This window comes from Saccostrea cucullata, unplaced genomic scaffold (genome assembly GCF_032062105.1).
Source record: "Saccostrea cucullata isolate Sc308-1 unplaced genomic scaffold, CSIRO_AGI_Scuc_v1 ctg166, whole genome shotgun sequence".
Classification (NCBI taxonomy): domain Eukaryota; kingdom Metazoa; phylum Mollusca; class Bivalvia; order Ostreida; family Ostreidae; genus Saccostrea; species Saccostrea cuccullata.
The window spans coordinates 249,592-264,369 of NW_026927307.1; the positions used below are offsets into that span (position 1 = coordinate 249,592).

The window sequence follows — 14,778 nt, forward strand, 5'->3', positions numbered from 1 at the left end:
CAAGCGTTTCCAATGAATCTACATTGTATAAAAGCCACGGTCTGTTTGTTTGTTTTTTCTGTTTTCTGTAGGTATAAAAGGTATGTGAAGGAATCACTTACGGATGTCAATTGGCAAATCTCACCTTTCTGTGAATTCTGCGAGCCGCTATCCCCATTTCGTAATCAGAGGCACTGAACTAAAAAAATAAATGATTTCCCATCCGCTATGTATTCTCATTAGCACCCCCTAGCTATGAATTCTCATTAGCTAATTTTCAATCAGAGCTGAGTGATTAATTTCGGAATAATTACCCTTTTGATGACGTATTTTACAGAGAAGGCTGATTCTGAGATCGTCTCTATGATGAATTCGTCATGCAGGGTTGATCTAGTAGCACCTGAGATTAGGACCTGCCTGTACAATCAATGTATATAATTATATTTTGAAAAGTCGCCGGATTAAAAAAAAAAGATTCGTGTTTAAATTAACGTTCTTCTATTCAGGATTTTTTAGAGATGCAAATGAAAGACTATCATTGTTTTCAATGATCAGGAATTATGATGGGATATATGGTATTATTGTTTACTGTTATTTTTTTTTTTGGTGCATTCTCTATATCTTACGAACGAAAATCTAATTTTAGTCAGGAAACTTAAAAGAATATCAATGTATCAAAAAAAACATACTTATTTGCAGTAAAATAATTAAATATGCAAAGGCATATTCAAGAGGGAATATGACACAAAATTAGACTTAAAGTTCATATTTAGAAGAATCAATTTCAAAAATAACATCTATGACTCTTGCATACTATTTTGATTCTCCTATTTGTTTTAAAATGTCATTTCAACCTGAATAAGCATTGTCCTTTGCGTCAGCCAATTAAAGGTCTCTGATAGCACCACTTTTTACAAGAATCTGATATGAAAACCACAGTACTTCTCTACCATTTCTATAGAAATCATGAAAGACAATATTGAATATAGAACAAATGAATCTTTTCCGTTACCCGTTCTGAGTCTGCTTTAATAGGGCTTTGGCTTTGATGACGTCATTTCCAAGAAGGTTATATTTCCAATTACGAGTCCCCAGGACAGCTGTACTGATATCCCCAGTATGGACGGCGATCTTTAGATGGACATTGGGAATCTTTACCTTCTGCTTCAGTTCTCTGAAAATTGTCAATATCTTTTGTTGTATTAACAACTTTTATTGTAAAGATAAATATACACTACCCGAAATTTTAGTATAGTTTAAAGCAAAAGTACCTAGATTTCAAGCACGCATTTGACAATGACAACACTGGTAACGATAAATTTTGTCGACTTCACTGCCAAGAAAAAGAGGATACAGCATTCTAGAATTGATGGATGAAAACGCACAGAAGCTCGCAATTTATTATCAATGAAGTCAATATAAAGTCACTCGATTGACCAATACCAATGTCATCGACAACAGATATGGAATACAGGGAAATTTTCGCCCTTGCAAACAATTTTGCCCCGTTTTAAATTCGCCCAGTTACATTTCTGTTGAAGAAATCATACTGTTTTCTTTGAATTTCGCCCCGCTTTAAATTCGCCCACCTTTAAATAGGGCAAAAATAAAACGGAGTCGAAAATTTCCCTGAATACAGTAGATATTTTTATTTAAATTGAATATGCCTCCTTAACCACTTCATTTTGTGAAAAGGTTAGCTTATACCGTATAAGAGGAAATTTTAGCGAGACGCAAATTTAGCGATTTAACCTTAAAAATCGGTAATTTTATTTTAGCGAGAAGCAATTTTAGCGAATTTGAAATGCTTACTTAAGCAGGTATAGCAACTTCAACGCAATTAATTTTTAGGATACCTAATTCTAACGATCTCAGCACCCTATAATAATGCCAAAATTAAATCCTCTACTTATACGGTATTTGATTAAGGGGGCTGGGGGTTGTGGCATTTTTAGACTATATTTATCTCCTTTAGAAGAAGAGCTCCAGATGAAGATAAAGAAAATGATAAATTTTAAAACTAAAATTTTTGAAATTTTTCTTTGCCAAATGATAGTTGACAGCTTAAGATATCATATCTAAGAAATTAAGTTAAATCTGGTGGTTAATTTGCGGTTAATTTGTTGACCCCCAGCCTCCTTAAAGATTATTCCACATACCTAAAATAATCCAGCATAGCCATGGCCATGTACACCGTCAGGATGGGGTGGTCTGCCCTTGTCTCCATCGCCCCGCAGACGACACTGTACTCACTAAGAGACCAACCCACCTCCTCCATAAAATGCTTCTGTAACAAACAGAACAACGTGTGTTCTTTTGAAATGATGACTTTAGGAGTCTGTTGATATTCTCGTTTCAGCAACATTTTTGTTTGTAACTTACCTAATTCAAAAAAGTGCAGATAAAAGCCTTAGGATATATTGCTATTTGGGGGAAGTTGGCGACTGAGTAGTTTTAAGTCAAGACGTCTAATATAAGGTTTTGTTATCGTCGCCGCGTGGCGCAGTGGTTAGAGCGTCTGCTCTAGAGTCGCGAAGTAAGGAGTTGATCCTTACGTTGCGGGTTCGAATCCCACTGTGGGACGTGGAGAACGGTCCTTCGGATGAGACCGTATAAACCGAGGCCCCGAATCGCAGTAGGTGCTGGCACGAAAAAGATCCCTCCCTGCTCAAAGGACCTGAGTGCCGGGTATAGGACAAAAAATTTGCAGCTCTCCACCGGCAAGTGGTGGCGTCTCCATGAGTGAAAAATTCTCGAGAGGGACGTTACACAATACACAATCAATCAACATATTTATCTAGTAAAATATCCATTTGAAACAGATGTTTCATATTTTGTTACTAGTACCTGGGCATATATTTTTTTAATTTAAGCCCAGTGGGTTGTACTGAGTCGTCACCTGAATAGTTCTAAGTAACCTTATATATATATGATAATGCATCGTCGAGTTGAAGGTCACAACAAGTGTTTCTACATCTCATGTATAAGGTTTTGAATAATTTCGGCTTTATGTGGATATAAAAATAGGTATGCTTACATTGGGGTCCAAAAACTATACTGTTAGTGATAAATATTGTGAATAAATGTCGCCTACTTTTCTTAGGTAGACTCCATAGGTCAGAACAAACCTCTGTACATCATCAGATCTATAAGTTTATTTCTGATATTCAAGTATCTGAAAAAAATTTTGCAACCAAAAACATATTACAAACTGCTAGCAAATACAAGCTCTTAGATATGTTTGAAAACAATTGTAGCATTATATACAGTAAAAAGGAATTTTCAAAAATGATTATCAAAACAATATGGGCAGCAGAGGAAAATCAATGTCTGTAGTTTAAATGTCTGTCTGTAGATCCTGATATGTCTTTTTTCAGTAAAATGCATACTACGTTGAACCCAAATAAATTGTGGCAGATTGCTAGAGAAGATCCCTCAACAAGATTATTAATCAATTTTTTTTATTCAGGTTTCATCGATGAAAATTGTTTGTCAAGTTTGTCAATTTTGTAATAAGGTAACAAGTAACTATAATATGCACTTGATGTTAAGCTGTTTTACACTACTAGACGACAGAGAAAATATGCTTGAGGACATTTTAGATATACGTACTTGATGTAAATGAGTATGTTTTGTTTGAGGATCAAGATCCTAAATTACAGTTATTATCTTTAATGGGGTGTGTTCAAGGCACAAGTTTTGAAAACATATCTTTTACAAAATGGAAATGTATAATGATAATCGTTGCCTCAACAGTGTATAAAAACAAAAGTCTTTTTGCCATAGACTGTCGAAACCTGTAATGTTCTAGTAGAAAATTGTACATATATAAATATGTTTTCTTTTTGCATTGTGTTGTTAGTTAGTTAATTTCCTGTTCATACAAACTCTTCATTAATTTGGAGGAAATAAAGAATATCTTATCTTATCTTATCATAGTGGGTTCCAGTAAATGTTCAACCAAGCCTCTTTCTTTACTCCTCACTAAGATATTAACAGTAGTGAAGGAGAAACTTCTAGAGTACTGTGCAACAAATTGTTTGATATATTCAAGAAGTGGTGTAAATCAGATGTGGATACTTAAAAAATTCCAAGGAACTTTTGGACAATTTGAAATCACAAGATTTTACCAAAAGCAACAGCTTAAAAAATTACGACTTTTCAACTTTATACACCATTCCCCTTGAAAAATTAAAGTCTAGGCTTTTTTATATCATTAACAGCTGCTTTTTCCATAAAAATGGAAGTCGAAAATTTACTGACATTGTCATTGGTCATTTGCAAAATTATTTTGTTAAAAAACATTCTGATTCTCCACACAAGTACTCTGAAGATGCTTGAGTTTCTGATTGACAATATCTATGTTGTTTTTGGAGACTAGGTATTCCAACAATCTATTAGAATTTCCATGGCTACTGATGCATGAAAATAAGAAAACACTTGCTGTGGCCTTCAGTTCGACATTTAGATATATCGACTAAGTACCATCAATTAACAATGGTAATTTCCTTTATTATTTCGATACGATATATTCTGGTGAGCTTGATATAAAAGATACCACAGAGTCTGAGACATCTGTGTCATATTTGGATATTTTACTTGAAAAAGACGTTAATGGAAATCTAACAACCAAGCTATATGATAAACGTGATGACTTTAACTCTTCTATCGTAAACTTCCCTTACGTATGCAGCAATATATTTTCATCACCTGCATACAGAGTTTATATATCTCATTTAATTAGATACGTAAGAGCATGTTCTTTGTATGAACAATTTCGAAAACGAGGTAAGTTATTGACAAACAAGTTGATGAAACAAGAATATCAGCAGTCTCGTTTAAAGTCATCATTTCATAAGTTCTATGGTCGATACAATGACCTTGTCAGCAAATACAATTTATCATTGAGTCAAATGCTAACTGACGTTTTTCATACTAATTGTTAGACCAATATTTATACACTGAATTGACGAAAAACAAACCTTGACTATAACTTTTAAAGGGTTAGGGCTAGTGCTTTCATACTTTTCATATTTAATCCATGTGACAAGACCTTTCATTTGATACCAAGAACATTGACTGTTTAACCTTGACCTTGGAGTTTGACCCACTTTTTAAAATTTTTAACCATTGCCATAACTTTGGAAGGGTTTGGACTGGGGATTCCATACTTCATATATGCATTCTTTGTGACAAGACTATCAATTTCTTTGACCTTGGACTTATGAAAAAACTTTAACTTTGGCCATAAATTTTGAACGCTAAGAGCCAGTGCTCTCATATTTCACATATGTAATCCTTGTGAGAAGATCCTTCATTGGATACCAAGAACTTTGACTCTTAGCCTTGACCTTGGAGTTTGACCTACTTTTAATAAACAAGCCTTGACCATAACTTTTGAAGGGTTACGGTTAGTGCTTTCATACTTTTCATATTTAATCCTTGTAACAAGACCTTTAATTATATATCAAGAATTTTGACCCTTTGACCTTGACCTTGGAGTTTGACCTCTTTTTTATTTTTTTTAATCTTTGACTTCTGAAGGGTTAGGGCTACGGCTTCAATACTTCATAAATGTATATTTTGTGGCAAAACCTTTCACTGGATACCAATTACCTTCACCTTGGCTTACTTTCATATTTCACAATTGTATTTCCAGTGAAAATACCCTACTTTGGGTACCAATATATTAAATTTCGTTTAAGAAAAGTTTAATCTTTGCTGTTTTGCCATACGGGGCATCAGTGTTTTACAAACACATCTTGTTGAATATTTGCAAACATCCTAATATGAAACAAACGTGTCAGGTTGTGGTAACGTGTATTCAGAAATTCAAACAGATATATCGAATCAGCAAAGGGATGAAAATTATTATTCGAAAAATTAATTGATAAAATGTCGTCAGTATATCTAAATGTTTAAAGCACAAAAGGATACTTCTTTTCATGTAAAAGTCTTGAATAAAATGTTCTATAAGAGCAGAGATAGCTCCGTGAAAATGTAGTGATATTTTGTACCTTTTGGTCACTGTATATTTTTGTATCATGCGCACCTCATTGCATAAAATTGTGAACTTAAGAATTTATGATTGTTTTTGCTAAATGTGTTTGTTTCTATTTCATTATGTCTTAAATTGTTTTGGTAATGTCAATTATACTTGAAGTTGACATATTTGGGTTGCTTTGTCATTGATTGTTTTTATTTAAAAAAAATGACTGACCATTCCCACTTTCCATTTTCATTTGTGTCAAATAGAGCACGCCATATCAGGTATCCATAAAAATAATGTAGCTTCCGTGAAACTCATTAAGATTTCTTATAAGAAATGATTATTATGAACTCTAAACGTGGGTGTTTTTGTACATAGTTTCTTATACAAATTAGAAGTTAACACATTAAGGGACTCCGACCCTCAGCCAGGAAGGACAACTCTTTAATTTATAACTTAATTCAAAGAGTCTTAAAATGAAGCTTGAAAATTAAATCTTTTCATGCAACAATTTTCATTATATGCCTCTCAATGTGTTTCAAGGTTCTTTGCAAAGCTCCATAAATTACTTCTAATTTCATATCATGTTAATAAACATTGGTATCTAAAAATGCTTTCTCGGGATGAAAATTTCTACTTTTAATTAGGCCTTTCTGAGAAGTTTAAAGAACGCTGAAGCACATTGAGAGGCATATAATGAAAATTGTTGCATGGAAAGATTTAATTTTCAAGCTTCATTCAAAGACTTTTTGAATTAAATTATAAATTAAAGAGTTGTCCTTCCTGGCTGAGGGTCGGAGTCCCTTAACGTGATCTTATTTGGACAAAACCTGTAGAAGGTAATGTAATGCTGAATACATGTAGAGTTATGAGTTATGGGTTGAACTCGGTAATTTTATGTTTGGGTAAATGTCATAGCAACCACCCGAGAATCTCAATCAAGGCTTGGCACTGGTTTTGTAAGATTGTAGTTTACCCAACAGGTAATACATTAATTAAAAATCATGATACTGACCGATTTCCTATTGATTTCCCCTCACATCAGACCCTACCTTTGCAAGGACAGTGTACTGTGCCATCAGGTCGTTGATCAGCGCTAAGCAAGACTGAGGAGATCTATCGGCAAGGTCACCTATTCCCACAACGTGACAGAACAGCATACTGAAATCAGAAATACAATCTCAAACAGAACAGCATACTGAAATCACAAATACAAATGCAAACAGAACAGCATACTGAAATCACAAATACAAATACAAACAGAACAGCATACTGAAATCACAAATACAAACTCAGAGAGAACAGCATACTGATTACAAATACAAAGTCAAACAGAACAGCATACTGAAATCACAAATATAAAGAAGGATATGAATATATATAGAACAGTATTCAAATTATCAAAGGTCCATTAAACAATACAAAAAAGGGACAGAGCAAACACGGATCTCCAAAACATCAGAGATGGGATCAGGTGCCATGGAGGAGTGAGCATCCCCTGCTGACTGGTCACACCCGCCGTGTGCTCCTTGTCATGATCGGGAAATAAGTGAAAAATCCGTTGTCAATTCAGTGTATAAATAATGGACTAACAACTAGTATGAAAAACGTCAGTTAGCATTTGACTCAATGATAAATTGTATTTGCTGACAAGGTCATTGTATCGACCATAGAACTTATGAAATGATGACTTTAAACGAGACTGCTGATATTCTTGTTTTATCAACTTGCTTGTCAATAATTAATCTCGTTTTAGAAATTGTTCATACGTAGAGCATGCTCTTGCGTATCGAATCAACTAATATATATATGCACTCCGTATGCAGGTGATGAAGGTATACTGCTGCATAAGTAAGGAAAGTTGACGATAGAAAAGTTAAAGTCATCACATTTATCATATAGCTTGGTTGTTAGATTACCATTAATGTCTTTTTTAAGAAACATATCCAAATATGAAACAGATGTGTCAGCCTCTGTGGTATCTTTTATCTCAAGCTCACCAGGATATATCGTATCGACGTAGGAATGGAAATTACCATTGTTAATTGAAAATACGTCGTCGATATATTTAAATGTCGAGTTGAAGTGTTTTATTCTTTTCACGTATAAGATTTTGCACAAATTCTGCTTCATATGAAGATAAAGTTAGGTCTGCTAATAACGGAGCGCAATTGGTACCCATGGGAATTCCAATAGATTGTTAGAATACCTGGTCTTCAAAAACCACATACTTAGTAAATATTGTCAATCAGAAATTCAAGCATCTCTTTGATGTCTACTTCAGAATACTTGTGTGTGCAATCAGAATGTGTTTTTACAAAATAATTTTGCAAATGACCAATGTAAATTTACGAGTTCCATTTTTATTGAAAAAGCAGCTGTCAATGATATAAAAAAAAACCTGGACTTTAATTTATCATGGGGAATGGTTGTATATAAAGTTGAAAAGTCGTAAGTTTTTAAGCTGTTGATTTTGGTAAAATCTTGTGATTTCAATTTGTCCAAAAGTTCCTAGGAATTTTTTAGTCTCCACATCTGATCAACACCACTTCTTGAATTATTATTGCACAGTACTCTTGAGGTTCTTCCTTCTCTTCTGTCAAACAGAACAGCATACTGAATTATCGCAAATACTAATCAAACAGAACAGCATACAAAAATCAGAAATACAAAGTCAAACCGAACAGCATACTGTAATCACAAATGTAAACTCAAACAGAACAGCAAACGGAAAGCAGAAATACAAACTCAAACAGAACAGCATACTGAAATCACAAATAAAAATACAAACAGAACAGCATACTGAAAGCAGAAATACAAACTCAAACAAAACAGCATACTGAAATCACAAATACAAACTCAAACAGAACAGCATATTGAAATCAGAAAAAACAAACTCAAACAGAACAGCATACGGAAAGCAGAAATACAAACTCAAACAGAACAATAGTCTGAAATCACAAATATATAATCAAACAGAACAGCATACTGAAAGCAGAAATTTAAACTCAAACAAAACAGCATTCTGAAATCACAAATGCAAAGTCAAAAAGAACAGCATACGGAAAGCAGAAATACAAACTCAAACAGAACAATAGTCTGAAATCACAAACGCAAACAGAATAGCATACTGAAATACAAATTCAATCTCTTCTGACTTGTATTAGTTCTTTATTAAAAAAAAAAAGAAAAAGGGTGGCTGATAAGTATAATTGATTTCCACAAATCGACAAAGAAAACTAATGAGACTGTTTTAAACAAATGGTGTGTTGGAGCATGTCTGTTTATTCTAGTATATCCTGTTATGACTTATTTTTTCTATCGTCCACTTTACTTATTTATGTTGCAATATACCAACATCACCTTTCATCAAATTTTTGAAGCCAAGTTCATTCGATATGCATGCAAGAACATGACCTTCGTTCTATGAATTTCTAAAACGGGGCAGAAGTAAATTGATGATACAAAGTTTTTATTTATTTCGTTTTAAGTCAACGATACCCAAATAAATTGGTTCATTCAATGACTCTGTATATATAAATCTAATACAATTTGTAGTTGGATCGAATTTTTATTGATGTCTTTAACACTGAATTGACAACAGATTTATTTTCCCGTTTGTCCTTATTTGGAACACACGGCGGGTGTGACGGGTCGCCAGGTTCTCCATGGCACCTGATCCCACCTCTATTTTTCATGGCCCATGTTTGCTCTGCTTATAATTTCATTGGAGTTTTATGAAGAAGCTTTCTTTTACATTTGACAGCTGACTTTTACATTCTAGTAATTAGAGTTTGTCTAATTTATGTTTAAATTGTAGAAGTCAGTCGTCGATTGTAAAAGTAAGTCTCTTCATAAAACTCCATTGATTGCACATAAAACTCCATTGATTGCACTGAAAATAAACTTTTGAGATTTCAAACTTAATTTGGCAAAATGTGCAGTGGGAGACGCTTTTTGACAAGCTGATAAAGATATGGACATGCAGAAAATGATTATCGTTTGCTAAGATCTTTGACGGTGGAACCAAGGACAGATAAGAGACTCTCTTCATTAACATCGCTTTAACTTTCTTACAAATAAAACTGCATTGAAGATTCAGTCAGATCTGAACTTTAACGAAAGCCAATAGACTTGATTTTCTCCCTATTTTTTCTATGAGGACGGTAGCCTATCCATTTCAAACCTCTTTATAATCATTATAAAGTTCCTATTCATATATCTGTCTTCTAGACGTAGACTCTTCTTATCTTAAATCCATGCTTAATTCCAGGCAAAATAGTACATGTACGTAGATAGTGTAAAATCAATAACCATTATGTTACAAAATGAAGTGAAGTCTTAATACATGCTCACTGAATAAGTATAAAGAAATTTAGAAAATGAGAAGAAAATACAGAATGATCTGTGTATACTGTATTGAGATAATGATATTTATTATACATCTACTGTAATTACTCTATATAAAATTAATACTATAAAACTGTCCATTTCCCCGAGAAGAGACTAAGAAAATACTTTTTAAAAATAATTTAATTGTATTAGAACATGATGCATTACTTGTTATACAATGTGTTAAACCGCATGCATTTGTAATTATGCCTCTACAGTGCTTTTTTTTTCAAATGTCGGAATATCTGGTAAAAAAATTACATTGCCTATGATTGTTTCGGTATAATGCCAACAGTTATGGAAAATCAATTTATGGTTCCCCATGTCCAAGGATATTTTTTATTTCTCTTCGGCTTTGCCGCTAGTATTATATTCATTTACAATGTATTCGATGTGAAAAATCATATTCATGGTATATATATATATTAGAGCTTCAATCTCTATTTCATAAAACCGCAAGTATGAATTTCAAAATAAAACGTTAATTCTACGTTATCTTTTGTGGAAATTGTAAATTTTGAAATATGGGGGAAGTAATTCGAATATTGGGTTCATTATAGGACAATGAGATCTACTTGTGAAACAATACGTGAGAGTATGCTGATCATAGAAATGGCACAGGTGCTTGTGGACAGGAACCACCCCCATCTTCACTACAACAGCTTTTGGCAAAGTGGAGGAAAGTAGATTTTTCTGAAATATAAATAATGAATATCTTTCGTTATTCACTTTGATTTAAATTCATCCATCTTAGTATTCATTTACAATTGTTATTCGATGTGAAAAATAAACACACATATTCATATTTGTATGGCAATATTAGAGCATATTTTCAATCTACCTAGTGAGGCAAATGCCTCATAAAACCGAAAGTTTTTCACATTGAATTTCAAAATAATTTTTTAACTTTTGTTCAATTTCTGTAAATCGTTCATCTTTTGTTTTCATTTACAAAGCATTTAAAATATAATTTTGTAAATTTTGAAATACTTGCCGGTGGAGGACTGCAAGTTTTAAATCAATATTAGGCTTTCAGGGTCACTGAAGATGATTTAACATTGTTTTTGTGTCATAGGACCTCGGTTTTTGTGAAACAATACGTGACGCTACGTAAGGACAATTACCTGATACTGTCATCATGACAATTCAAAAGGTAAAAAAAAGTTTCTAAAAGTAAATCTTTTATTTTCTAATATCCATGTATATCTGGAAACATCATCACTTGCCATATCTTCACTACAACAGCTTTTGGCAAAGTGGAGGAAAACTTACATTCAAAATCTTCGACCCAGCAAATGGTAGCTGACTCTTGAAACATTTCAGATCTCAGTTAATATACATAAAGTTCATAATGTTATATCTTGTAATATCTTACATATAATATTGTACAAACATACATGTAGAATCCAGGAGCTGTCTGAAGATGTACAAAAGGAGAGACCTGTAGGTGTTCATTGTACTTACCTGTAAAATTTGATACCTTTCAGTCAGTACTCCCGTGGAATCTGAGAGCTTTCAGTTAGTACTTATTCCCGTAGGATCTGAGAAGTTTCAGTCAGTACTTATTCCTGTAGGATCTGAGAGATTAAGCTTTAATTATTCCTGTAGGACCTGAGCTTTCAGTCAGTACTTATCCTCGTAGGATCAAAGAGCTTTTATTAAGTTATTATTCCTGAAGGATCCAAGACCTTTCAGTCGACACTTATTCCTGTAGGATCCAAGATCTCTCAGTAAGTATTTCTGTAGGATCTGAGAGCTTACGACCAGTACTTATTTCTGTATGAACTGTGTGCTTTCACATGTATTGTTGTACCTCAGAGTTTTCCGTTTGTGTACAAGCCTTTAGGGTTTTGTGTACATGCCTTTAGGATGTGATATCTTTAACTCAGTATATATTCCTATTGGATCTGTGAGTTTTCCGTATACGCACATCTACCTGTAGAACCTAGTTCCTTCAAAGCATATAACCTGAAGGATCTGAGAGCGTTCAGTGCGTTTACTTACCTTCTGATTTTGAGAGACTCACACAAGTGTACATACTTGTAAGGTCTTAGCACAATGGATATTTACGTACCTGCAGGGTTTGGGTGCGTTCTATTGCAATGTTAGTGAAGAAAGAGTCCTTCATCACAAAGAACGCATTCCTAAGGTACATGTCCATCTGATGATACATGTAGGTTCCAAAAGCACAGGTACAGAAATATATCGTTGCATTTAAAGATATCTGCATAAAAAATACATGTTCATGTTAGGAACTTGTAATTTTTACGATAAAATTATATAGACAATATTGCATGTTTGTAAATACATATATATAAATATATATTGTATTTTATTTGATTAAAAAGGCATACATAAAATCACCTTGTGACTTCAATATTTTAAAGTTATACATATTACAAGTTATACATATATAAAAATAAAGTACTTTCTTTCGTTTGCAAGGGATTTATTGTACAGAGAAACGTGGCAGTTGAGTCACACAGTTTTCTTTACGTTAATGATAACATAACAAGTCCATTTTATTTCAATGTATTGAAAATAAAATGGAAACAGAAGCTGATTTGAGACGATGGCAGTTGATATGTTCTCATTTTTTATTGCCATGCAAAGACAATTTTCTTCATCCAAAAGCTAATCACTTTTATATTAAAATAATTTTATTCGTTTTATTGCAGATTTCTGGCTTTGAGTTGTTCATATGGTACACAGCATGTTGGATTTTTTCGTGGTTTTATTTCCTTGCTACGATGTCGTTTTTAATACAGTCGAGCGTTGAGAAAAGTTGGAAATTTCCGGATCAATGTGACAAATGACAGTTTCTTGGTAACGGAAGCCAATGTTGGCATTTCTGAAGAACAAACCTCGACCAAAGACTCAATAAAAACTGCCATGACTTCTAAAAATTCGAAATCACGCATGATAAAAAATAAATAAATTGAATCCAAACACAAACATAGAAATTCCTTTTTCTTTATAGAAATTAAATCTTTTTCATAACATATATATTTTTATCCTTCAGTGAAATTATATTTCCTTAATATAGGAAAGGAAAATTCGATATTTTTAATTTTCTGTTGTAGTTTCATACACGCAGATGCTTTGTATTAGATCCTTATCAATCAACATTACCTTATTCAATTAAAAACAATCAATGAAAAAGATCTGTTAATCGCGATCGACAAAAAAAAAGTAATCTATTGTTCACATAAAGGATTTTATTGCATACAGACACTGTATCCACTCGGAAGTGTTTATGCGCATGCGCCATTGCTGCGGGACATTAAATGAGCTGATAGGGCCTAAAATAAGAAATGGTTTGTTTGCAGTTGCCTATCGACCCAATGAAATGCACCCGACTCAAACTTTTTTTCATTCTTTATTTGAGAATTTTTTTGGGGGGGGGGTTCAATTTTTATGATAATGAAACTTATTTAATTTTCTAATTTTTTAATTTTTTGTTTCTGTCGATGATTGTATGTAATTCAACGTCCCTGTCGAGAATTTTTCACTCAGATGGAGACGCCACTTGGCGGTGGAGAGCTACTTTTGTCCTATAGCGGGTACTCAGTGCCATGAGCAGTGAGGGATCTTTTTCATGCCAGCAGTTACTGCGACACGGGACCTCATTTTATACGGTCTCATCCGAAGGACCGGTCTCCACGTCCTACAGTGGAATTCCAATCCGCGACGTATGAGGATTAACTCTCTACTTTGCGACTCTAGGGCAGATGCTCTAGATACCACTTCGCCACGCGGACGAATTTTGGCATAATATAAGATAAGCTTTATTAACATAAAAATAACCCTACGAAAATCTCTGATTTGTAATCCAACAAAAACTTGATAGCTAAATCTATTTAAAAAAAAACACACCTACCGACCCACTCCAAAAATTATAGGTCGGTAACTGCAAACAAAGAATTCTTTACGCTTCGCCTAGGTATTTTGTAAAATATCTTGGCAATATTTGATGATGTATTTCTAATATGATACTGAATTTAGACCCAGAATCAGGTGAGTATTAAACATGATACGGAGTCCTATGTTGAAATGGACAGTACACAGCAGATGTCTGACAGAAAAATAAAACCTTGAGAGAATGCAGAGGTAAATGGAAGTATTTTATTGATTTATCATTAAGAGAGTCGTGGATGTAGATAAGGATAATGGAATCCGTCTCCGATATACATATAACGGTAGGGATACCCGGCACCACCTGCCATTAGAATCTCGTATAAACTATAATTCCAATAAATGGAAAAGCAAATCCAACATTGTCGTCAAGGTAAACATTCACACGATCACCTCATACACAAGCGCGCGCAAAAAGCTACACACAAAAGTGCATACAGAAAGAGGGAAAGAGAACAATCTGTGTTCCCCGCATATGGAAAAAGAGGGCATGCGCGAATCTA

General features: G+C 33.6%; 1 protein-coding gene across 1 annotated transcript in view; it reads right to left on the reverse strand.

The window, feature by feature from the left end:
- LOC134274023 (adenylate cyclase type 6-like) overlaps positions 1 to 14,778 on the reverse strand; it is a 34,690-nt gene that overhangs the window by 16,345 nt on the left and 3,567 nt on the right. The window contains exons 2-8 of the mRNA XM_062756247.1: positions 12,435 to 12,584; positions 10,950 to 11,053; positions 7,021 to 7,129; positions 2,139 to 2,266; positions 992 to 1,153; positions 294 to 396; positions 125 to 178 (exon numbers count right to left, since the gene is read on the reverse strand). Coding sequence (XP_062612231.1) covers positions 125 to 178; positions 294 to 396; positions 992 to 1,153; positions 2,139 to 2,266; positions 7,021 to 7,129; positions 10,950 to 11,053; positions 12,435 to 12,584 — 810 coding nt within the window. The remainder of the gene's footprint in view (positions 1 to 124; positions 179 to 293; positions 397 to 991; positions 1,154 to 2,138; positions 2,267 to 7,020; positions 7,130 to 10,949; positions 11,054 to 12,434; positions 12,585 to 14,778) is intronic.